The sequence below is a fragment of the Ahaetulla prasina genome, chromosome 2 (genome assembly GCF_028640845.1).
Source record: "Ahaetulla prasina isolate Xishuangbanna chromosome 2, ASM2864084v1, whole genome shotgun sequence".
Lineage (NCBI taxonomy): Eukaryota > Metazoa > Chordata > Lepidosauria > Squamata > Colubridae > Ahaetulla > Ahaetulla prasina.
Window position 1 is genome coordinate 81,754,187 of NC_080540.1, and position 26,462 is coordinate 81,780,648.

The following is a 26,462-nucleotide window of genomic DNA, read 5'->3' on the forward strand; positions in this document are numbered from 1 at the left end:
TTTTCTTTTTCCTTCCTCCCCCCCCCCCCCGTTCCCTTTTTATTTTTGTTTTTGTATTTTTCTGTTTGTAGTTTTTGTAGTTTCTATTAGTTTTTATTCTCTTCATTTCTAATTATTAATAAAATTATCTAAAAACAAAGAACAAAATAACTGAGGCCAAACATAATGTACCCAAAATCAAATGAGTTTAGTATAATGCATGAAACATGTCGTAGTGTCCTAAGATTCCTTCTCTATATGTATAACATGTTAATTAATAAGGAATCAAACTGGGCATCATTTCAAGACCCTGAAGGGGAAGCAAAATAACAGGTGGCGGCAGCAGTAGACATGGGACTTGTACCTGTAGCTCCTCTTTAATAATTGGTTGACTATGGAATAAAACCACTTAAATAAATAGCTTTTAATGAGCCAGATCACCTTGTCCTAGGAGGACTGGATAATTCTGCCTGGCTATGTCACACTTCTATATCCTACACTGTGCATAGCAGTATGACACTATCTAGCTGTGTTTTGCAACTGCTGCTAATTGCAGCATGTTGGTAGGAAAGGATATTTGCAACCACCCTGTGCTTCAATCAGGTGTGAAGCTTTACACTCCAGCTAAGTGAAAGTCATAGGCATAAAAGGAAAAAGTGACACAATGTCCCCCAGCTTTTGAGCCAATTCAGTGATATCATTAAGCTTTTAGTAGGTGTCCAAGGTAGTGTATCAAAGTGTATTAAAGTTGGTTCTGATTCTTCATGTCTTCATTTTGGATCTGGCCTCATATGACCAGACAGTTATCAGAATTCAAGAAGCAAGATATTAATTCAGTTCCTGCAGTTATTCCCAAGCAGCTGATCTAGAAGCTCTGAGCTTTTCCAGGTCAGCTGAAGTATTCTCATCTCATCTGTTTGCCACCAGAAAACTAAACCAGCATATATTTTCTATGCTCACTAACACTTGTAATTGCCTCTGTTTTAGCTTCAGTTAAAGGACTCTGTCCTTGTTTCCTATAGTCTTCCCTGCTTTCCATTCTTAACATCACTGCTGTGATTGTCAACAGTTTGACAGGTGGCTATACTCTTAGAACTTTTTCTTCACCTTGCTCACCATTTCTCCAGAGGAGATCAGCTGTTTCGCTTTGGAGAAGTGGCAAGCCAAGGAGGAGAGGAGAATTTAAATCAGGATCTAGAGACTGGAATCACTCTGCCCATTTTACAACGCAAGGAATGGTTGACAGACAGAAGGAGGAAGAAGTTTATGTCCATTGATCCAGAACCAGTGAAAGAATCTGTGGTAGCAGTATTTACACAACACCCCTGATCTAGCAAAACACACTGAGATCAAAATATCTAAATCATAGGTGTCATCAACCTCTACCTATTTTCAGTTTGATGGACAAATATACCAACAAATCAGAGGAACATCCATGGGATCAGCACTCTCAGAACTTGTAGAAGAGACTGTTATGCGGCATCTAGAAACTATAGCACTCATACACATACAATTCAAAGTATGGGTCTAGTATGTAGGCAGTAGCTTCACCAAAATAAAGAAGAAATAATTAGAGAAGGTACATGAAACAACCACAACATCTTCAAAGGAATAACATCAACAAGGAAAGAAGAAAGCAACACACTTCCCTCAATGAAAGAATTACCACAGAGAAAACCATACCTCCAGCAAGCTACTGTATATAAACAGGGAGCAAAGCTCATACTTATTTCGCTTTGGAGTAGTGCACTGATGATGTTCCCTTGTCAGGTAACAAAATGTCTACAAGCAAACAAAAAAATCTCAGAGAGCACTAAGAACTCCAACTTTTAACCATAAGTTATATATATTCTCTTCTATTAGAATTTGCCTTTTCCATAGCTGCTGTAAACCGCTGACATGTTCATGGAAGCTGCTGACATGTTCATGGAACAATCCACTTTAATCTCAAATTCTCTTTTCTAATCTATCACTTGCCTTTTCTGACCCCCAAAGATTGATATTTTCATGGCTGGTTTCAGCTCATTGATTATTGATATTAACAACAGGGGTAACTGTAATTAACAATTGGGGTAATTATGTTTAATTGTAAACATAAGCTCAGGGCGGCTTTATGAATGAGATGGACAATCTCGAAATGTGATATATAAATAAATAAAATAAATACATTCCTGAAGAGGTAAATATGTTTGTTGCAGCAACATAAAAAAAAGGAATTTTGATGCATCTTAAATGCATTTGTTTAGCCATAGGCTATTGCAAAAACAGTCAATACTGCATAAACTGTGAATAATAACTACCATCAATAGGAAAACCAATGAATGGAAATCAAATATACCTCTTTAAGAAGTTAATAAATCCTGGGCAGAATTTTCTCTTACTGTGTGCAAGAGCTGCACACAGATATTTAATAGCATTCACTATGTTAAAAAAAATACCTTAATTAAAAAAAAAAAGACTTGTGGACTTCTTAGATATTTTATTAAGAGCAGTACTAGACACTAAAATAGTTCTCATAGTTTTACAAAAATCCCAATAGTAAGATATGAATGGATATATTTTCCATTCTAGTCTCCCCCAACAATATCTACCAATCCATGAATCCTACTGATGGTTCCTGTCAAACTGGACACCTGTATGTAGAACTATTGGTGTATTGGGCCGGTTTAGCTCTGCCTGGTAAGGCCTGTTATTAAGAACACAAAGCCTGCAATTACTGCAGGTTCGAGCCCGGCCCAAGGTTGACTCAGCCTTCCATCCTTTATAAGGTAGGTAAAATGAGGACCCAGATTGTTGGGGGGGCAATAAGTTGACTTTGTAAATATATACAAATAGAATGAGACTATTGCCCTATACATTGTAAGCCGCCCTGAGTCTTCGGAGAAGGGCGGGGTATAAATGTAAACAAAAAAAAACAAAAAACAAAACAAAACACTGGAATTATAAAAAGTTTATTTTATAACAAATCAGACAATTAGTTTAGTAGTCATGCATGGCATGCGCTAACTTTAGATCAGTCTCTTATCTATATCCAAAAATGAATGGAGTTCTCCAAACAAGGTTAGAAGTACCAAGGATTGACCCCAGGTGGTCATGCAAGGCGTATACTAACTTTAGACCAGTCTCTTGTTTTTTTCTATATACTATACCTAGACATTCAATTCCAGTTTCATTCCCAATGAAATTCCAGTAGAATACCCTTAAGAAAAAACTTTTCTTGAATACAGTGATCAGTGCAAAATGGTTGCCATTAGCCAGTCACAAGTCACCCATTGACCAAAATGTTAACCAAAGAGATTGTTCACCAAAATCCCAGTAGTATTTCTGTATCATTCCAGGTTATATTTGTCTTACTTCTGGATAAAGGGCACATTACCAAGCAAACCTTGACCGAAGTGATACGCCATGCGTAGCTTCTATAGATGCTATGCTATGCTTTGTTATTTCCAACTCACATTTTACATCACAGGATTTTTTAAAAAGTTTTTGAAGTTTTAAATCCACAATCCATCTAAATGCAAATCAATGGAGCACATATTTCCAATTCACAGCAGATAGTAGTTCTGGGCCAGGTATAAGATTTACTGCTTTTTTTTAACGTGAAGAATGATTTCAATGGGATATTTTGGTCATGGCAAATTCAGTTCTAGCTCTGGCATGCAATATTAAAAGTAGCTTACCTTTCCAAGACTTTCTTTTCAGGAAACCTCTTAGGCAGTGAAGTGTAATGGTGATGGTGATGGTTTCGAACCTGCTCGGGGCCAAGACCACCTTTAACCGTAAAAGCTTACTGAGTGACTTCGGCTCTCAAGCCAACCTTCTCACAGGTTTGTGGTGGTGGTGAAAAATTAGGAGCAGGGAGAATTTCTTCATCTGGGGAGAAAAACAGCATACACTAAACATTAAAAAAATAAACTACAATATGAGATTCCTGCAATGTATTTTCTAAGCAACAGTGCTAGCCAACACTACAAGGTTGTTGCATGCTTCTTCAGATTCACTCCTCAGCCCTCCCCTCTCCCAAATGTGCAGCAGAGATTATAAACATTAGATTACATTACAAGGATAGTTGTAAATCTTTTCTCTAGCTCTACAGAGCTATTCTGAATGAACTCCACTGTAGTTCTCCTGGGAAACATTTTCAAAGCAGCAACTCCCCTTTTCCTTGCAAACCGAGTTCGTGGACTGCATTCACTCCAGAATTTGCTTTACCAAAGCTAATCTTGTTTTTCAACGAACAAAACCATTTCAATTTTACCCACAGTAAATCCTCCATTAGCAAAGATGCATTTTGTCCTGGTTATGCATTTTAGCTTAAGAGAAAGATGGTGATTTCTATGGCCAGTTATCTTGGTCTCAGATGCCCATTTTAAGAATAATCCACTTTAACCTCTTTCAAGGAAGCCTGAAACATTGTTCTTCTCCCCCCCACCCCCACCCCACCGGGCTTTCGGATAAACTGGCTGGCAGACTCCTGAAGCATGGGGGTAATGTGAAAGGGTGTTTTTCGTTTTTAAATTCTTCCCTTCGGGTAAGTATGTGTGTGTATGTTTTAATCTATTATATAGGGAGGGTTTTTTTTCCCCTTCTGTTTTTCACTTTATGAAGCCAGCCTGAATCACTTGGCGGGCTAGAAGTGAGATTAAACAAAAGTAGAAACCGACAACATTCCTAACGGAAAGCAGGGAGGGGCGATCTGTTACCAGTCTCTCCCAATGTTGAGTTGGGGTGGGGGTGGGGGTCAACTGGATGGAAATCCTGGGCAGAGCGTTGCAACCCGCACACACCCACGGTTGGGGGGGGAGGGGAAACGACTCACGCGAGGTCAAGCAAGGCCCTTCCAGAGAAAGCGACGACCCCTCTAACCTGCGCGTAACTCTGTGGTCCCCGTTCTACGCTCCCCACCCCTCCCTCCGGCTCTTCTCTGCCGGCAGCCCGTTTCCAACTGCCTTCCAGGGATTCTCCTCCCCGCCCTTCCCCCGCCCACCTCCTTCTCCCTCGTCCGGGACTCCTTCCTTCTTTCTTTCCTCTCTCCTTCTCTCTTCCTTTTCCCCCTTACCTCAGCCCCCTCTCCTCCCGGACTTCACCCCCAACAGCTAGCTGGCGCCCCCCTCTTTAATCACCTTTTCCTCCTCCCCTTGCACCCGGTGCCTTCTTCAGCGCCCGACGCTCAGTTTGACCTGCTAGCCTTCAGTTTCTCTTCTTTGCCCTCTGAGGCTTCCTTTGGCTGCCTGCGCTTCTCTCCTCTCCTCTCCTCTCCTCTTGCACGTATTGGTGACTCGGAGGGCCAGGGGGCTCTTGCCATGGCTGAGCAGGGCTTAAGTCCCAAGTCTGAGCGGGCCAGCGGTGGTTCTGCTGGGCCAGGAAGCCCTACCTCTGCCAGGGGCTCTAAGGTTTCCTTTTTCCTGAAAAGTACCTCAGGTTCAAGGCCAGTTCCCGAGAGCTCACACAGGATCTCCCTGATGTTAAATGCCTCCCAGGACTCTAACACCTTCTTTACTTTTAGCAAGTCGGGGTCTGATGCCTCTGAGATAAATCAGCTTGACCGGACCGAGAAAGACTCTTTCCTTTTTCCCCATCAGGATTCTACTGCCACCACCTCATCCCTTCTTTCTTTTTCATTAATGCATTCCGGCTTGCCACGCTTCTCCAGAGATGAGCAAATGCTTAAGGACAGAGGAAGTGTAACTACCTCCTTTATGTCCGTTACCAAAACAGCCTTACCAGCCGTCTCAGAAGCCAGGCCTGCTCATAGGTTAATACCCCATCGACCTTCGCCTAAAATTTCCTCTATCCCTGAACACATCCAGAAACGTATACTGCCCTTTTATGTAACCGTGGAACAGCTCAAAAAAGTGAAGAACTTAATGGGGGCAGCCTTGGAAAACGGCCTCAAACAGAAGGACAAAGTAACCAGTTACTTACCTATGTTGCCAACGTACGTTTCGGCTTTGCCAGATGGTAGTGGTAAGCATGCTTTGCAATTTCATAGATTATGGATTTCCATCCTAATGCAAGATCATCAATACGGTGTCCACTGAAACACACCCACACACATATATACACACATATATAATTGAAAATTAAAAATGATACAGATGTAAGGTGTTCTCACATGAGATGTCACAAGGAATGAGTTTGAATGTTGCATTACTACCTATTGTTTTGCACATATCCCTATATGTAAAATTGCACAGTGGTATAGCCTTCTCATAATTTGCTCCCAACATCCTACCAGATAATATTCATCACTACTGGGAAGGCAATTATTGAATTGGTATGATTAAGGCCCTGGAAAAAGTTCCATACCATGAGCTTTTATTCTGCTTTAAGGATGGAAGCCAGCTGAGGAACAATCCGTTTCTCTCAGATCAATCCACTTTACTGGATTGTTGTGGAGATATAGGAGTAGGAGTATTGTACACATTGCCTTGAGTTGCATAGAAATTAGTGAGATACCAGTCTAATGAATAAATGAGCCTGAAGTATAGGTAAGAGGCAATGTTTGCCTCCATGTTCTTGCTGGAATTCTAACATCTAAAGTTGTATCCACAATAAGTGGAAACATGCACATAATTCCTTTCCCCAAACAGTATTTTTCCTTGCTTGGAATTGTGGGGAGAATATAAATTATGACTATGAAATTATTTTTTTTAATCTAGTCTTTGTTTGTTGAGTCTGCATACCACTTATTCTCTAAGGCTGTAAGCAGATTACAAAGTCAACATAATAATATAATGCCCCTGTTCCAAATTCACATAAAAATAAAAAGATCAAAAATGATGGTCCCGGAACGCCTAGATCTGCTAACCTGCACTTCAACTGCAGTTAGTGATGTTTACTCATGAGCAGCTGGGCTGAGGCAACAATTCCTAGGGTGAGGATAAAGGTTTTGGTCTGTGCTCTGGGTTCTTGGGTTTGTCCATAATAGGCAGAGGTTTCATTAATGTAGTACAGTTATGCAGAGTACAGTTTGGTAAAATTCTGCCACCTCCACGTAAATCTTGTTGAGGATAGCTCTCCAGTACTGTAGAGAAGCAGTTTCTTAATGACTTCACACTGAAAATGCATAAGAGTATCACAAAAGCAGACTCTGCACTCGAACCTCTTCAATGTGTGAAGCACTATGGTAAGATTAGATTCCAAGGCTTTATTTATTTGTTGTCATTTGTCTAAATTGTATCCAGAAACAAATGGGCAAGTGATGAAATTCCTGCAATATGGGTATTATATAATAATACCAGGTTGTCTCAGCTAAATGTGGGTTGTACTTTCATAAGTTGCGATTTATGGTGGTCATCAAAAATGATTCATGTAGAACATACTACAGGTAGTCCAGCCACGAGGTGATAAGGAGGTGGTTGACTATAGCCAGTACCTTCTATTGCAGGAACATTTGCAACTGGTATACAGGTAGTCCTCAACTTACAACAGTTTGTTTAGTGACCATTCAAAGTTACAATGGCACTGAAAAAAGTGACTTATGACCGTTTTTCAGTTAAGACCTTTGCAGCATCCCCATGATCATGTGATCAAAATTCAGATGCTTGACAACTGGTGCATATTTATGACCGTTGCATGAGAGCACCTTTTGAGACCTTCACACAGGCAAAGTCAATAGGGAAGCCAGATTTATTTAACAACTGGGTCACTAACTTATCAACTGCAGTGATTCACTTAACAACTGTGGCAAGAAAGGCTGTAAAATGCGGCAAAACTCACTTAACAAATGTTTCACAACAGAAAATTTGGGCAACAGCTGCCTGTTTTGCTAACTCTGAATCTCATACATGCCTCTTTCAAATTTCAGGCATCAAGTCAAGAATTTCATTGTATTTCCCAGGTAGCTAGGAGTAAATATGTGTAACTGGGTATCATTTCCATATTGATGACACCTAACACAATCTGTTGGATGTTAGACCCTAACAGCTTCATGTAGATATTAAGTAAGATGGATAGCAAAGAAGGTTGAGCCCTGAGGCACCCATACTGGAATACCTGGAGGCTTAATTCTTCTTCCCCATATATTATGACTAAAACCACCTATATAGGAAAGAACTGTTGGACTAAAGAAAAGAGCTCCCGGTTTTCAAATCCTGCCTAGAAGGATGCAGTCATCAACAGTAAAGAAATACAAAATACAAATTGGAGACATAGAAAGTTAAAGGAAAAAAAAAATCAAGAAAAATTGCAGAAATACTTCCTCATTACTAAAATTAGAAAGAGTGTGTAATAAAACAAAGAAATAAGAAAGATACTACTTCATTACCAATTACATAAAAACTCAAAATATCATTATGCCAGCCAGAAAATCCAACGCTGATAAAATCTTAGAAACAAGATTAATAACTATTGAACAAAACTTAGATAAAAGATTACTAGCTATTGAACAAAACCTAGAAAAAAGAATACAAGATATTGAATAAAACTTAGGGAAAAAAATTCTAACAGTTATCGAACAAAGTTTCACAAACTTGATAAAACAAATTTCAACACTAAAAAATGAAAACTCAAATGATCCAAATCTCCCAACTCATCTATCATTACATAATACACAACCTACAACTCAACCTAGACAACAAATAAATACAACACAACCTAAGCAACAAATAACTACTAACCAACTAATCAGAGATGCCATGGAGAGAGGACAAAAAATAAATAATGCAATATTATTTGGACTAGAAAACACCAACGAACCTGATATTAATAAGATTCACAACATCATTGGAAATTATATCTCATCAACCATCTCCCGAAATGAAATAATTTCTGTCTCCAGAGATGGACCAGAATATAAAAACAGTGATGGATCAACAGCACCAAGATTTTGTAGAGTCACATGTATAAATGAGGACAGCAAACGTAAATTCATTTATACAATAAACTCAATTGCTAAAACCAACCCTGCCTACAGTAAACTTAGATCACGTCCCAATCTATCTTTTCTACAACGGATACGTTCTCTTGAACTTCGCACAGAACTTAAACGAAGACAAGACAACAGTGAATCCAACCTATACATTGATTATCGGGCTGACTGCATAAAAAATAAGACCTACAATCAAAAAATCACCCCCAAACCCCCCATCACCCATAACAATCAACCAGCCATCCCAACATTCAATCAAGTACCCATCACCCTACCATCCATCCAGCCAACCACCCAACCAGCCATTCAAACAGCCATTCAGCCAGCCATCCAATCAGCCATCCAAACAGCCATCCAAACAACCATCCATCCAGCCATCCAAACAGCCACCCAACAATTCACCCAACCAGCCATCCAAACAGCCATCCAACCAACCAGCCAAACTACCATCCAACCAACCAACCAACCAACCACTCAACCAAACATCTCAATAAACAATCAAGTACCCAACATCCAAACACTCACCTCCCAAAACATCCATCCACCCATCCAACCATCTATACAACCACCTGTTGTACACAACCCCCAACCTACCAACATCCAAAACTAGGTATGGACGCCCCTTATCTCTTCAACACCAATTACTACAGATCTCAAATGCAAATTGATAAATGCGAGAAGCATTGTTAACAAATTACCTGAATTTATCCTCTTGTTAAACAGTAGTACATTCGATATCATTTTTGTTTGTGAAACATGGCTGAACTCATCCTTCCTGACTCCATTATCTCAAACAAAGAATATCAAGTTCATCGATCAGATCGTGAAATCCGAAGAGGTGGTGGAGTGGCTATCTTTTACAAAAAGTCACTGAATCTAAAAAATATTCAAGTTTCACACAAACTTTCTCTCCCTGAAACTATTGTATGCGACCTATCCCTTAACACCACTCTTCGATTCTTACTATGCTACAGAGCCCCTGACTATGACATTAACCATGCAAATATGCTAACCTCACTGCTAACATGGGCTACCTTTTGCCCATACCCTCTCATCTTCCTGGGCGACCTAAATCTACCTCTCATTAACTGGATAACTAATGAATGTACAACTGATCCAATCCATACTACACTATACAACGCTGTTACAAACCTAGGTCTTGAACAACTTGTAACTAACAATACAAGACTCAACAACTGCCTTGATCTCATCTTCTGCAACAACCCAAACTCAATTTATGGACTACAAATTAAAGAACCTTTTTCCAACAGTGACCACTGCACAATTGATTTTTGTCTCAATATACGTCCATACTCAAATCGTCATAACAATAGTATCCTCATCTACAACTTCAAAAAAGCCAACTACGACCTTATAAACAACGATCTTTCATTTCTGGACTGGCAAAATCTGTTTGCAAACTGCATAACTGCTGAAGACCACTATAGAGTTTTCCTACTTGAAATCAATAGAGTCATTAAACTATATGTACCACAAATGACAACCATGATCAGGAAAAACAAACTACCCATATCAATAAAAAAGCTTCAATCAAAAAAAAAATCCCTCTGGAAAAGAAACAAAAAAGGCTTTGTAGCAAATTTCAAAAACCGCTACAGAAATATATGCAACCAAATAAAAACTGAATGCACAAATTACCACACCAAACAAGAAGAGGACCTTCTGCACACAAATTCCAATCGTGCCTTTTATAATTTTGTTAACAATAAACTTAAAGACACAAAATCCATCCCATCACTAAAAGATTCTAACAACAAAGAATGCAATGACGAAACAGTTAAAGCCAACCTCTTCAACATATTCTTTGGCTCAGTTTTTGTTAACAGCGATGACACATATCCGACATTCCACAAACGTACCAGCAATGAACATGATGACTTAACTCATATAGACTTCACAGAAGAAAATGTTGGAAAAGCTCTTCATAACATAAAACCATCGCTATCTATTGGACCCGATGGACTATGTGCCTACTTCTTAAAAAAACTTTCCACTAATATAGCAGAACCCCTAAGCATAATCTTTGATAAAGCTTTCACTACCAGTTCCCTTCCCAAACTTTGGTCACTGGCCACAGTCATCCCTATCTTCAAAAAAGGAGACCCCAGCTTAGTCGAAAATTACAGACCAATCTCTCTATGCTGCGTCACCTGCAAAGTCATGGAATCAATCATCAACCAATCCATTACCTCACACTTAGAAGCAAACAACCTACTCTCCAATAAACAATTTGGTTTCAGGAAAAAATTATCATGCAACTTACAACTTCTCCACTGTAAAAACATATGGACTACAAATCTCGATCAAGGCAAAACAATAGATGCAATCTATATAGACTTCTGCAAAGCTTTTGACTCAGTAGTACCTGATAAACTTCTCCTAAAACTAAAATCCTACAGCATTTCAGGACCCCTTCACAAATGGATATCTGCTTTTCTGTCTAATAGACAACAAGTGGTCAAAATTGGCAATGCTCTATCAAATCCTGTTCGTGTCAAGAGTGGCATTCCTCAAGGCAGCGTCCTTGGACCAACACTCTTCATACTATACATTAATGATCTTTGTGACCATATCTCAAGTAATTGTGTTCTCTTTGCTGACGATGTCAAACTATTTAACACCACTGATAATACATCTATCATTCAAAAAGACTTTGATCATCTAACCGCTTGGTCTAAAACTTGGCAACTCCAAATCTCAACCAGCAAATGCTCAGTCTTACATATAGGAAAAAAGAACCCAAACACTAAGTACTCGCTTGATGGACATTACCTCACAGATGACCCCCATCCCGTTAAAGACCTTGGAGTTTTCATGTCAAATGATCTAAGTGCCAAAGCCCACTGCAAATACATAGCAAAAAAGGCTCCAAGAGTTGTAAACCTAATCTTGCGTAGCTTCTTTTCCAAAAACACTACACTACTAACCAGAGCATATAAAACATTTGCTAGACCAATTCTAGAATACAGCTCACCTGTTTGGAACCCTCACCATATCTCTGACATCAATACAATTGAACGTGTCCAGAAATATTTTACAAGAAGAGTTCTCCATTCCTCTGTAAACAACAAAATACCTTATCACACTAGACTTGAAATCCTGGGCTTGGAAAACTTGGAACTCCGTCGCCTTCGACAAGACCTAGGTTTAACTCATAGAATCATCTATTGTAATGTCCTTCCTGTCAAAGAACGCCCCATTCCTAAGAGGACCATAAGGGGCGTGCATAAGCGCACAAACGTGCCTACCGTTCCTGTCCTATTGTTTTTCTTTTCTTCTTCCATATATATATATATATATATATATATATATATATAGGTCTTTGGTTGTTCGGGTTTTCTCCCGTGTAAAATTGGAAGTGTCTTGGCGACGTTTCGACGAAGTCTCATTCGTCATCTTCAGGCTTCAGCTTCATGCTTCTGGGAGCAATGTGTGATCGCAGCTATTTCTTCCTTTTAACTGCTAGTGGGGGTTTGAACTGATTGGGTGGGAGCTTGGCTGTGCTCTGATTGGCTGGGGGTTTTTCTGTGCTCTGATTGGCTGGGGGTGTGTCCTGTGTTGGTGGGGGCTTGGTTGTGCTCAGTCTAATCTGTGCTGCAGGGGGATTTGAGCTGGTGAGCTGCACTGCTGCTGTTTGGCTTCGTGTTCGTGGTCGTGCTACATCTTCGTAGTGGGTGTCAGTCTGCTGCATGTATGGATTGGAGGGGTTTGAAGTGGCTAATGTTGCAGCTGCGGTCTGGCTTCTGGTCCTTGGTCGTGCTTCCTGATCAGTGTGGGTTTGGGTGTGCTTTCTGGGTGGATGTGTGGTGGTGACATCCTGTGTGGACCTCGTGAGTGTGGGTCTGGTGTCATTCCTCGTGTTAGGGACACGTTTGTCAATAAGGGCAGGTTTCCAAATGGCTGGTAGGAGGTATCATCTCGTTTGTTCATGCTGTGTGGGCGTTTTTCTATCTCGATGGCTTCTCTGATTATTCTGTTGTTAAAGTGTTCAGTTTTGGCGATAGTTCTGGTCTTTTTAAAGTCAATATCGTGTCCTGTGACTTTAAAGTGTTGGACCAGAGAAGAAGTTGGTTCCTCTTTTGAATGAGTTCTTGTGTTCTTCAATGCGTGCACTTATTCTTCTGTTGGTTTGTCCAATGTATGTGGTGGGGCAGGCGGTGCATGGGATTTCATATACTCCTTGATTTTCTAACTCAATTTTGTCTTTGGGGTTTCTTAGGATGGTGGATATTTTTTGGTTTGTGCAGAATGCTGTCTTGATGTTATGTTTGTGGAGGATCTTGCTGATTCTGTCTGTGGTGCCTTTTATAATTTTGTTAACAATAAATTTAAAGACTTTATGCAAGAAAAATTTAAAGTAATAACTGATGAGATGTCTGAAATGAAAGAGCAGATATTAGAAATTCAAGTGGGAAATAAAGAAGAGAATTTAAAGACTTTATGCAAGAAAAATTTAAAGTCTCATTCGTCATCTTCAGGGTTCAGCTACATACAAACACCCGTGAAAACCTCAGAAAACATATATATATATATGTAGATCTTTGGTTATTCGGGTTTTCTCCCGCATAAAATTGGAAGTGTCTTGGCGACGTTTCGACGAAGTCTCATTCGTCATCTTCAGGGTTCAGCTACATACAAACACCCGCGAAAACCTCAGAAAACATATATATATATATATATATATATATATATATATATATATAGGTCTTTGGTTGTTCGGGTTTTCTCCGTGTAAAATTGGAAGTGTCTTGGCGGCGTTTGACGAAGTCTCATTCGTCATCTTCAGGGTTCAGCTACATACAAACACCCGTGAAAACCTCAGAAAACATATATATATATAGGTCTTTGGTTGTTCGGGTTTTCTCCGTGTAAAATTGGAAGTGTCTTGGCGGCGTTTACGAAGTCTCATTCATCATCTTCAGGCTTCAGCTACATACAAACACCCGTGAAAACCTCATAAAATATATATATATAGATCTTTGGTTGTTCGGGTTTTCTCCGTGTAAAATTGGAAGTGTCTTGGCGGCGTTTACGAAGTCTCATTCGTCATCTTCAGGGTTCAGCTACATACAAACACCCGTGAAAACCTCAGAAAACATATATATATATATATATATATATATATGTAGATCTTTGGTTGTTTGGGTTTTCTGTGCTCTGATTGGCTGGGGTTTTCTGTGCTCTGATTGGCTGGGGGTGTGTCCTGTGTTGGTGGGGGCTTGGTTGTGCTCAGTCTAATCTGTGCTGCAGGGGGATTTGAGCTGGTGAGCTGCACTGCTGCTGTTTGGCTTCGTGTTCGTGGTCGTGCTACATCTTCGTAGTGGGTGTCAGTCTGCTGCATGTATGGATTGGAGGGGTTTGAACTGATTGAGTGGGAGCTTGGCTGTGCTCTGATTGGCTGGAGGTGTGTCCTGTGTTGGTGGGGGCTTGGTTGTGCTCAGATTAGCCTGACTTGCAGGGGGATTTGAGCTGGTGAGCTGCACTGCTGCTGTTTGGCTTCGTGTTCGTGGTCGTGCTACATCTTCGTAGTGGGTGTCAGTCTGCTGCATGTATGGATTGGAGGGGTTTGAAGTGGCTAATGTTGCAGCTGCGGTCTGGCTTCTGGTCCTGGTCGTGCTTCCTGATCAGTGTGGGTTTGAGTCTGCTTTCTGGGTGGATGTGTGGTGGTGACATCCTGTGTGGACCTCGTGAGTGTGGGTCTGGTGTCATTCCTCGTGTTAGGGACACGTTTGTCCAATGTATGTGGTGGGGCAGGCGGTGCATGGGATTTCATATACTCCTTGATTTTCTAACTCAATTTTGTCTTTGGGGTTTCTTAGGATGGTGGATATTTTTTGGTTTGTGCAGAATGCTGTCTTGATGTTAGGTTTGTGGAGGATCTTGCTGATTCTGTCTGTGGTGTTTTATATATATATATATATAGATCTTTGGTTGTTCGGGTTTTCTCCGTGTAAAATTGGTCACTGGCCACAGTCATCCCTATCTTCAAAAGGAGACCCCAGCTTAGTCGAAAATTACAGACCAATCTCTCTATGCTGCGTCACCTGCAAAGTCATGGAATCAATCATCAACCAATCCATTACCTCACACTTAGAAGCAAACAACCTACTCTCCAATAAACAATTTGGTTTCAGGAAAAAATTTAAAGTAATAACTGATGAGATGTCTGAAATGAAAGAGCAGATATTAGAAATTCAAGTGGGAAATAAAGAAGAGAATTTAAAGACTTTATGCAAGAAAAATTTAAAGTAATAACTGATGAGATGTCTGAAATGAAAGAGCAGATATTAGAAATTCAAGTGGGAAATAAAGAAGAGAATTTAAAGACTTTATGCAAGAAAAATTTAAAGTAATAACTGATGAGATGTCTGAAATGAAAGAGCAGATATTAGAAATTCAAGTGGGAAATAAAGAAGAGAATTTAAAGACTTTATGCAAGAAAAATTTAAAGTAATAACTGATGAGATGTCTGAAATGAAAGAGCAGATATTAGAAATTCAAGTGGGAAATAAAGAAGAGAATTTAAAGACTTTATGCAAGAAAAATTTAAAGTAATAACTGATGAGATGTCTGAAATGAAAGAGCAGATATTAGAAATTCAAGTGGGAAATAAAGAAGAGAATTTAAAGACTTTATGCAAGAAAAATTTAAAGTAATAACTGATGAGATGTCTGAAATGAAAGAGCAGATATTAGAAATTCAAGTGGGAAATAAAGAAGAGAATTTAAAGACTTTATGCAAGAAAAATTTAAAGTAATAACTGATGAGATGTCTGAAATGAAAGAGCAGATATTAGAAATTCAAGTGGGAAATAAAGAAGAGAATTTAAAGACTTTATGCAAGTAGCCAAGTCAATTCCCCGTTATTTTGTAACAAGCTTGAAAACAGCAAGAAAATGGAGGCGAATTGTTAACAAGTTAACGAGTGGAAAGCGAAAGTGATACTTTTAGCGTGCATTCTGGTGCTGGTAAATTGCATGTTATTTGCTACTTCAACTCTTTAACTCTTTAACTCTTTAACTCTTTGCTGCCTAGAATCTAGGGAGATTTTTAAATACTGCTTTAAAAGACTGTGTTTCTCAGAGGTTAAGAAGATTTAAAGTGAATATTAAGTTGGAAATAAATAAATAATTTTATAGAAGATGGCAGCCAAACAATTAAAGTCTACTGTAACAAAGGGCTCTGGAATTTCATCAGCTGGTGCCTCTCCAGCTCATACAGCAGAGACTAGAACATTGAACTTAGAGGCGGTACAAGAGAATTTAAAAGACTTTATGCAAGAAAAATTTAAAGTAATAACTGATGAGATGTCTGAAATGAAAGAGCAGATATTAGAAATTCAAGTGAGAAATAAAGAAGAGAATTTAAAGACTTTATGCAAGAAAAATTTAAAGTAATAACTGATGAGATGTCTGAAATGAAAGAGCAGATATTAGAAATTCAAGTGGGAAATAAAGAAGAGAATTTAAAGACTTTATGCAAGAAAAATTTAAAGTAATAACTGATGAGATGTCTGAAATGAAAGAGCAGATATTAGAAATTCAAGTGGGAAATAAAGAAGAGAATTTAAAGACTTTATGCAAGTAGCCAAGTCAATTCCCCGTTATTTTGTAACAAGCTTGAAAACAGCAAGAAAATGGAGGCGAATTGTTAACAAGTTAACGAGTGGAAAGCGAAAGTGATACTTTTAGCGTGCATTCTGGTGCTGGTAAATTGCATGTTATTTGCTACTTCAACTCTTTAACTCTTTGCTGCCTAGAATCTAGGGGAGATTTTCTTTTTAAATATTGCTTTAAAAGACTGTGTTTCTCAGAGGTTAAGAAGATTTAAAGTGAATATTAAGTTGGAAATAAATAAATAATTTTATAGAAGATGGCAGCCAAACAATTAAAGTCTACTGTAACAAAGGGCTCTGGAATTTCATCAGCTGGTGCCTCTCCAGCTCATACAGCAGAGACTAGAACATTGAACTTAGAGGCGGTACAAGAGAATTTAAAGACTTTATGCAAGTAGCCAAGTCAATTCCCCGTTATTTTGTAACAAGCTTGAAAACAGCAAGAAAATGGAGGCGAATTGTTAACAAGTTAACGAGTGGAAAGCGAAAGTGATACTTTTAGCGTGCATTCTGGTGCTGGTAAATTGCATGTTATTTGCTACTTCAACTCTTTAACTCTTTGCTGCCTAGAATCTAGGGGAGATTTTCTTTTTAAATATTGCTTTAAAAGACTGTGTTTCTCAGAGGTTAAGAAGATTTAAAGTGAATATTAAGTTGGAAATAAATAAATAATTTTATAGAAGATGGCAGCCAAACAATTAAAGTCTACTGTAACAAAGGGCTCTGGAATTTCATCAGCTGGTGCCTCTCCAGCTCATACAGCAGAGACTAGAACATTGAACTTAGAGGCGGTACAAGAGAATTTAAGGAAATTTTTCTGAAGTATTTGCTGAGATATTAGCAGCTCGTCCAGCAGATGTGGCTTATCAAATTGATAAAATATATCGTGTGAATTCTTGGATAGCAAGGCAAAAAAGTTGCCAAGGGATGTTGTTATTTATTTTACAAATAGAACAGTGAGAAATCAGATTTTGCAAGCCTCATATAAGGGAGAAGATTCAGATTGCTGGTCAAGATATTTTAATATTAAAGGAAATTCCACCAAAATGTTAAGGGCTAGGAAGGAATTTGCCTTCCTGGTGAATGAACTTAAAAACGTCAGATTGAATATAGATGGGATATTCCAACTGGTATAATAGTATATTATGCAGGAAAGTACATCGTCTCAATACAGTTGGAAAAGCAAGAGAATTTAAAGACTTTATGCAAGTAGCCAAGTCAATTCCCGTTATTTTGTAACAAGCTTGAAAACAGCAAGAAAATGGAGGCGAATTGTTAACAAGTTAACGAGTGGAAAGTGAAAGTGATACTTTTAGCCTGCAGTCTGGTGCTGGTAAATTGCATGTTATTTGCTACTTCAACTCTTTAACTCTTTGCTGCCTAGAATCTAGGGGAGATTTTCTTTTTAAATATTGCTTTAAAAGACTGTGTTTCTCAGAGGTTAAGAAGATTTAAAGTGAATATTAAGTTGGAAATAAATAAATAATTTTATAGAAGATGGAAGCCAAACAATTAAAGCCTACTGTAACAAAGGGCTCTGGAATTTCATCATGAAAACCTCAGAAAACAAATATATATATATATTTATTTATATATATATATATATATATATATATATATATATATATATATATATATATATATATATATATATATATGTAGATCTTTGGTTATTCGGGTTTTCTCCCGCGTAAAATTGGAAGTGTCTTGGCGACGTTTCGACGAAGTCTCATTCGTCATCTTCAGGCTTCAGCTACATACAAACACCCGCGAAAACCTCAGAAAACAAATATATATATATATATGTGTGTAGGTCTTTGGTTATTTGGGTTTTCTCCCACGTAAAATTGGAAGTGTCTTGGCGACGTTTCGACGAAGTCTCATTCGTCATCTTCAGACTTCAGCTTCGTGCTTCTGGGAGCAATGTGTGATTGCAGCTGTTTCTTCCTTTTTAACTGCTAGTGGGGGTTTGAACTGATTGGGTGGGAGCTTGGCTGTGCTCTGATTGGATGGGGGATTTTTTGTGCTCTGATTGGCTGGAGGTGTGTCCTGTTTGGGTGGCGGCTTGGTTGTGCTCAGATTAGTCTGAGTTGCAGGGGGATTTGAGCTGGTGAGCTGCACTGCTGCTGTTTGGCTTCGTGTTCGTGGTCGTGCTACCTCTTCGTAGTGGGTGTCAGTCTGCTGCATGTATGGATTGGAGGGGTTTGAAATGGCTAATGTTGCAGCTGCGGTCTGGCTTCTGGTCCTTGGTCGTGCTTCCTGATCAGTGTGGGTTTGGGTCTGCTTTCTGGGTGGATGTGTGGTGGTGACATCCTGTGTGGACCTCGTGAGTGTGGGTCTGGTGTCATTCCTCGTGTTAAGGACTCGTTTGTCAATAAGGGCGGGTTTCCAAATGGCTGGTAGGCGGGAGGTATCATCTCGTTCGTTCATACTGTGTGGGCGTTTTTCTATCTCGATGGCTTCTCTGATTATTCTGAAAAATGCCCACACAGCATGAACAAACGAGATGATACCTCCCGCCTACCAGCCTGTTTGGCACCGTAGGTGATGCCGGTGATCTTTACGATCACCAACCTCTGGATTATGTGGAATCGCTAGGACAGCTTAAATCTGCTGCCCAGCGGTTTGAAAAACCCTCTCTTCGGGAGAAGAAGAGATGGTGAGCTGAGGGCAAAGGTTGAATTTCCCTAAAGCCCCTGAGAAAAAAGGGGTTTGAAGGGTTAAGTTCCCTCCAGTAACCGAAGTGCTCCAGATCCGAGGATTTTTCTGCTTTGGCGGAACCAATCACCATGACCAAACACCGAGATTTATTTTGGACAATAAAGGATTATACCGGACAGAACGAAAGTGGGAGAACTTTATGCAAGTAGCCAAGTCAATTCCCCGTTATTTTGTAACAAGCTTGAAAACAGCAAGAAAATGGAGGCGAATTGTTAACAAGTTAACGAGTGGAAAGTGAAAGTGATACTTTTAGCCTGCAGTCTGGTGCTGGTAAATTGCATGTTATTTGCTACTTCAACTCTTTAACTCTTTGCTGCCTAGAATCTAGGGGAGATTTTCTTTTTAAATATTGCTTTAAAAGACTGTGTTTCTCAGAGGTTAAGAAGATTTAAAGTGAATATTAAGTTGGAAATAAATAAATAATTTTATAGAAGATGGCAGCCAAACAATTAAAGTCTACTGTAACAAAGGGCTCTGGAATTTCATCAGCTGGTGCCTCTCCAGCTCATACAGCAGAGACTAGAACATTGAATTTAGAGGCGGTACAAGAGAATTTAAAAGACTTTATGCAAGAAAAATTTAAAGTAATAACTGATGAGATGTCTGAAATGAAAGAGCAGATATTAGAAATTCAAGTGGGAAATAAAGAAGTTAAGGAAGGATTTGTAATTGCAGTACAAAGTTTGGCAACAAATGTGATTTTATTAGAAGAGGAAGTTGAAGAAATTAAGCAACATAATTCAAAATTAGAAAATAAAATGGCTGAATTTCAAAGTAAAATGGAAAAAACAGATGATGAAATAGTTTTGATACAATATAGAAATATGGAATTTGCTCTAAGAATCCGTGGTTTAAAAGAGAATAAAGAAGAGAATTTAAGGAAATTTTTCTGAAGTATTTGCTGAGATATTAGCAGCTCGTCCAGCAGATGTGGCTTATCAAATTGATAAAATATATCGTGAATTCTTGGATAGCAAGGCAAAAAAGTTGCCAAGGGATGTTGTTATTTATTTTACAAATAGAACAGTGAGAAATCAGATTTTGCAAGCCTCATATAAGGGGAGAAGATTCAGATTGCTGGTCAAGATATTTTAATATTAAAGGAAATTCCACCAAAATGTTAAGGGCTAGGAAGGAATTTGCCTTCCTGGTGAATGAACTTAAAAACGTCAGATTGAATATAGATGGGATATTCCAACTGGTATAATAGTATATTATGCAGGAAAGTACATCGTCTCAATACAGTTGGAAAAGCAAGAGAATTTTATGTTGAGGTATTAAAAGTTGAAGTCTTCCTCCATTGGAAGCTAGAAGAAGGAGGCTGAAGTGAAGGAAAGAGAAGTGAAGCAGGTACAAGAACAGATTGTGATGGAAGAAGATTTATTACAAGTGTTGGAAATACCTACGACGGGTTCAGACTCAAAAGAACAAAGGCTGACAAGAGCTGCTGCTAAACGCAAGGAACAAGAGATGAAGGCACAACAACAACTGGCAACTACCACAACGGAAACAGTGGGAGGAGCAAGGCCTAAAGCAAAATGTGATCTCCGGCTAGTGTTCCAAAAGTTTCCTTTGGCCGATAATGGCAATTAAACTATTATCTTGGAATGTTAATGGTTTGAATTCACCACAGAAGAGAAGGAAAGTATTTCACTATTTGAAACAATTTAAAAATGACATTACCTGTTTACAAGAAACACATATTAGATCTTTAGACCAGAAATATTTGATAAATTCAAAACTGGGAGTACATTTTGTTGCCTCCTCTTTGGAAAAAAAAAATGGTTTAGTTATATATATAAAGAAGGATATATCGGCAAAATTAATTGAGGTGGATAAGCAAGGAAGATATATTGCTATCGAACTTTTGTTGGAGGGAAAGAAGACATTATTAATAGGAGTTTATGCTCCGAATCAACAACAAGAATTTTTTTTCAAGTTTTTACATAAAAGAATAGTATTTTGGGATTATAAATCATATATATTAATGGGTGACTGGAATGGTGTGTTGGATACTCAGAAAGACAAAAAAAGTTTAAGGAAGATATCAAGCCGGGCAAAATTACCAAAGGCTTTTTTTGAAATGATGGAGGACTTGGAATTAAGAGATATTTGGAGAGAACGTAATACAGAAAAGAGGGATTTTACCTTCTTTTCTGACAGGCACCAATCATTTTCGAGGATTGATTTTATTTTGATTACTAATGATTTGTATTCTAGAGTGAAGAAGACTAAGATTTGTTCAAGAACTCTATCTGATCATAGTCCGGTTTGGATTGAATTTGATCGGGAAAAGGAGGCTAGGAGATCATGGAGGTTGAATGAGAATTTGTTTAAATAAGAACAAAATGTAAATTAATGTAAAAAGCAAATGAAAGAATTTTTTATTATGAATATGAAAAAAGAAACATCTATAGAGGTGATTTGGGATACTAGCAAGGCCTATATGAGAGGAAATCTTATACAAATGAATATTAAATACAAAAATAAATTGCAGAAAAAGAAAAAGGAATTGGAAGAGGAAATTAAAAAGAAAGAACAATTATTGATAAATAGCCCAGGAAATAGTAAAATAAAAGAATCAATAAATATATTAAGAGGTCAGTTTAATATGTTGATGGCAGATCAAGTAGCAAGGTCAAGGTCTTTTTGAAGGGTAGCCATATTGTTGGTAGTGTTAAATAGTTTACCATCATCAGCGAAGAGAACACAATTACTTATAATATGGTCACAGAGGTTGTTAATGTATAATATGAAGAGTGTTGGTCCTAGAACACTGCCTTGGGGGACACTGCTATAGATAGGAGCAGGATTTGATAAGGCACTGCCTATTTTGACCACTAGTTGTCTGTTTGACAGGAACGGTGTTATCCAATTATGGAGGGGTCCGGAGATGCCGTAGGTTTTTAGTTTTAGAAGAAGTTTGTCATGTACTACTGAGTCAAAAGCTTTACAGAAGTCTATATAAATTGTATCTATTGCTTTGCCCTGATCAAGATTTGTAGTCCATATGTTTTTGCAGTGAAGAAGTTGTAAATTACAGGATAAATTTTTTTCTGAAACCAAATTTTTTATTAGAGAGTAGGTTGTTTGTTTCTAGGTGGAGGGTGATGGATTGGTTGATGATTGATTCCATTACTTTGCAGGTGACGCAGCATAAAGAAATTTTCAACTAGGCTGAGGTCTCCTTTTTTAAAGACAGGGATGACCGTGACTAGTGACCATAGTTTGGGAAGGGAGCTGGTCCTGAAAGACTTTTCAAAGATTATGCTTAGGCGTTCTGCTATAACAGTGGAGAGCTTTTTTAAGAAGTATGCACATAGACCATCAGGTCCAATAGATAGAGATGGTTTCAGTTTGTGAAGGGCCTTTTCAGCATTATCTTCTAAAAAATCTATTTGTGTTAGATTGTTGTAATTATTGTTGGTATGACTGGGGAATGTTGGGTATGAGCCATTACTGTTAACAAAGACTGAGCTGAAGAATGTGTTAAAGAGGTTAGCTTTAACTGTTTCATCATTACATTCTTTACCGTTAGATCTTTTTAGGGGTGGGATGGATCTCGAGTCTTTAAGTTTGTTGTTTACAAAATTATAGAAAGCACGATTTGATTTTGTGCGCAGAAGGTCTTCTTGTTTGATGTGATAATTGGTGCATTTAATCTTTATTTGGTTGCATATATTTTTGTAGCAGTTTTTAAAGTTGGCTACATAGCCAGTTTTGTTTTTTCGCCAGAGGGATTTTTTTTTTTGGATTGGAGCTTTTTTATTGATATGGGTAATTTGTTTTTCCTGGTTTTGGTGGTGGTTTGTGGTACGTATAGTTTAATGTCTCTATTGACTTCAAGTAGGAAAACACTATAGTGGTCTTCAGAAGTGATACAGTTAGAGAATAGAATTTTCCAGTCAAGAGATGAGAGGTCGGTGTCTATAAGATCATAGTTGGCTTTTTTGAAATTGTAGTTTGGTATACCATTATTATGGAGATTATTGTAAGGGCGTATAATGAGAAGAAGTCTATCGTGCTATGGTCACTGTTGGAAAATGGTTCTTTTATTTGTAGTCCATAAATTGAGTTTGTGTTGTTGCAGAAGATGAGGTCAAGGCAGTTGTTGAGTCTTGTATTGTTAGTTACAAGACCTAGATTTGTAACAGCATTGTACAGGGTAGTATGGATAGGTTCAGTTGTACATTTGTTTGTTATCCAATTAATAAGAGGTAGGTTGAGGTCACCCAGGAAGATGAGAGGATACGGGCAAGAGGCAGCCCATGTTAGTAGTGTGGTTAACATGTTCGCATGTGCGATGTCGTAGTCGGGGACTCTGTAGCATAACAAGAAGCGAAGTGTGATGTTAAGGGACAGTTCACAGACAATAGTTTCTGGTAGAGCGAATTTATGTGCAACTTGAATATTTTTTAGATTCAGTGACTTTTTGTAAAAGATAGCCACTCCACCTCCTCTGCGGATTTCACGATCGGACCGGAAGACATGATACTCTCTGTCTGAAATGATGGAGTCAGGGAGGGATGAGTTCAGCCATGTTTTGCATACAAATATAATGTCAAATGTACCAGTATTTAACAAGAGGAGAAATTCAGGCGTTTTGTTTACAATGCTTCTTGCATTTATCAGTTTGCATTTAAATTCTGCAGTGGTTGGTGTAGAGGAAATAAGGGGCGTGCATACCTAGTTTTGGATGATGGCTAGTTGAAAGTTCTGTACAACGGATGGTTCGATGTTTTGGGTGATGGGGGGTTGGATGGTGGGTACTTGATTGTAAGTTTTTCTTTTTATGCAGTCAGCACGATAGTCAATGTAAAGGTTGGATTTGCCTTCGTCTTGCTGTCGTTTGAGTTCTGTGCGGAGTTCGCGGGAATGGATCCATTGCAGAAATGATAGATCAGGTCGTGATCTAAGTTTGCTGTGGCTGGGGTTGGTTCTGGCAATTGAGTTTATAGCATAAATGAACTTTTGTTTGCTGGTCTCATTTATGCAGATGACTCTACAGAATCTAGGCGCCATTGAGCCATCACTGTTTTTGTATTCTGGTCCATCTCTGGAGACTTCAATTATTTCATCAGTGGAGATGGTGGGTGAATTATAATTTTTAATGATGTTACGAACCTTAGTGATATCTGGTTCACTGTTGTTATCTAATCCAAATAATATAGCATTTTTTTTAAATTTACATTTATATCCCGCCCTTCTCCGAAGACTCAGGGCGGTTTACAGTGTGTAAGGCAATAGTCTCATTCTATTTGTATATTTACAAAGTCAACTTATTGCCCCCCCAACAATCTGGGTCCTCATTTTACCTACCTTATAAAGGATGGAAGGCTGAGTCAACCTTGGGCCTGGTGGGACTCGAGCCTGCAGTAATTGCAAGCAGCTGTGTTTTTAATAACAGGCTATCTTACAGCCTGAGCCACCACGGCCCTTGACATTTTGACATTTTTGTTCTCTTTTGATAGTATGTTTTACAAGTATGGCTACGTTGTTTGGTTGGTTGGCAGATATTTGTGGTTTAGATTGTGGATTAGGTAATGTTTGTTGGATTGGGAAAAGATTTTGATCTGAGTTTTCATTTTTTTGTGCTATAATTTTTTTCCCAAGATTTGTGAAACGTGGTTCAATACATGCTAGTATTCTTTTTTCTAAGCTTGCTTCAATGGAGTCGATGATAGTTTGTTGTGACTTTATTGTTGTTTCCAAGTTATGGACCTTATCAGACATGGCATAGCTCTGTGGCCCCTTCCAACCCATAGAGTCAAACTTTTGCTCATTTTGGGTTGCCCCAGTCTTTTGTAACAGTAGTAGTTCTTGTGGGTGATGTTTTTCTGGCTGTTAATCAATAAATGGTACACCATTTGTGGAGCATGCACATCTGAGGCTGCCTTTCATAATCTCCCTGAATTTTGATAGCTTTTCCACTGAATCAGGTAGCCTAAACATTTTCCTTTATGTCTAGAGTCCAGTATATTGTCCAGTTCATGTTGTTCTTCCCCATCTACCAGCATGAGGAAAGGTGGATTTGTCCTTGTGTGTAGGGAAGAGGGTGCCTCTTTTAGAAGCAGATACCTATATCTGTAGAATACAGGATGAATCTTCATTGATGTTGCAATTGCAAATGGAAGACTGGGTTTATTTGTTTAATCACTGGGAAGGGACTAATGAACTTCGAGTCAAGTCTCTTTGAAGATCAGGCAAATGGCAAAGGTTTTGTAGAAAACCACACCAAATCCTCTTCAGCAGTTTTGACTCCTCTTCTGCTTGTGTACAGCCTATTTGTATGCTGTCTTTACCAGCTCTAGCTGCTCCTTTAAGGCCACTGGCCCACTTGCCTCTGAGCACAGGGAACTAATGATACATTAGGTATGGACTGGAGGGAAACACATGAATGTGGTAGCTGAATGTTGCCTGAAAAAGGAACATTCTTACGAGGGATATATTGGACTGCTGTTGGCAAATTCTGCAGGAGGCATTATTTCAGGCCAATTCTTTTATTGTTAGGAGATGTAGCTTTTAAAATATTGCCACAATAATTGAATAACTTTTTCAAAATCACCATTACAATCTGGATTATATGAGAATGACAAATTAATTTTAATATTTAAAAAGTGGGAAAGCGTCTCCCAAACTATGGATGTAAATGTGTGCTGTGGTCCAAAATGTCATGATTGGCTAATACTCTTCATCCAAAAACATTTTAGATCCAAAACAAGAGCTGTGCTGTTTCCTGGGCTGTTGGGAGACTCTTGCAAGAGATTAAATGGGCTGGTTTTGTGAATAAATCCACTACTTAACAGCTGCTGGTATCCCTGTATTGGGGGTAGATCATAATAAAATCCACTAATATTGAGTTCTAGGGCCATTTCCCTCTAGAAGTTACAGCAAGCCAGGCGGCTTTCCAGGAACAGATTTTGTTTTATAATAGACATGACAAGATGAAATGTAATCCCTTTCCCTTGACCACCAGAAAGTCCTAATCTCCCTCCCCCCCCTGCCATGACAGAGTTAGAGTTCTTATCTTAAAGAAGGGAAATGTATAAACAACAATGTACAACAGTGCCCTCTCCTCTATTATGAAAGGTGAAAAATTGCCTTATTGGGGTCCCTGGAGGTAATCCATTTGAACCCTGATATAAACTTGCCATGCTCTAATCTGTTCTGAAATAATCACTCTGGCTCCTGGCTCCTCAGTCTTTCATAGGATCTGACTTTGGGTGGGATTCCAAATTGCTTGGTTGCAGTATGT

The 26,462-nt window shown here is 38.6% G+C and overlaps 1 protein-coding gene across 1 annotated transcript in view; it reads left to right on the forward strand.

Annotated features, from left to right (window-relative positions):
• The first annotated feature begins 3,706 nt into the window (after positions 1-3,706).
• Positions 3,707-26,462, forward strand: part of HK3 (hexokinase 3) — a 43,564-nt gene continuing 20,808 nt past the window's right edge. The window contains exons 1-2 of the mRNA XM_058167847.1: positions 3,707-3,806; positions 5,044-5,946. Coding sequence (XP_058023830.1) covers positions 3,707-3,806; positions 5,044-5,946 — 1,003 coding nt within the window. The remainder of the gene's footprint in view (positions 3,807-5,043; positions 5,947-26,462) is intronic.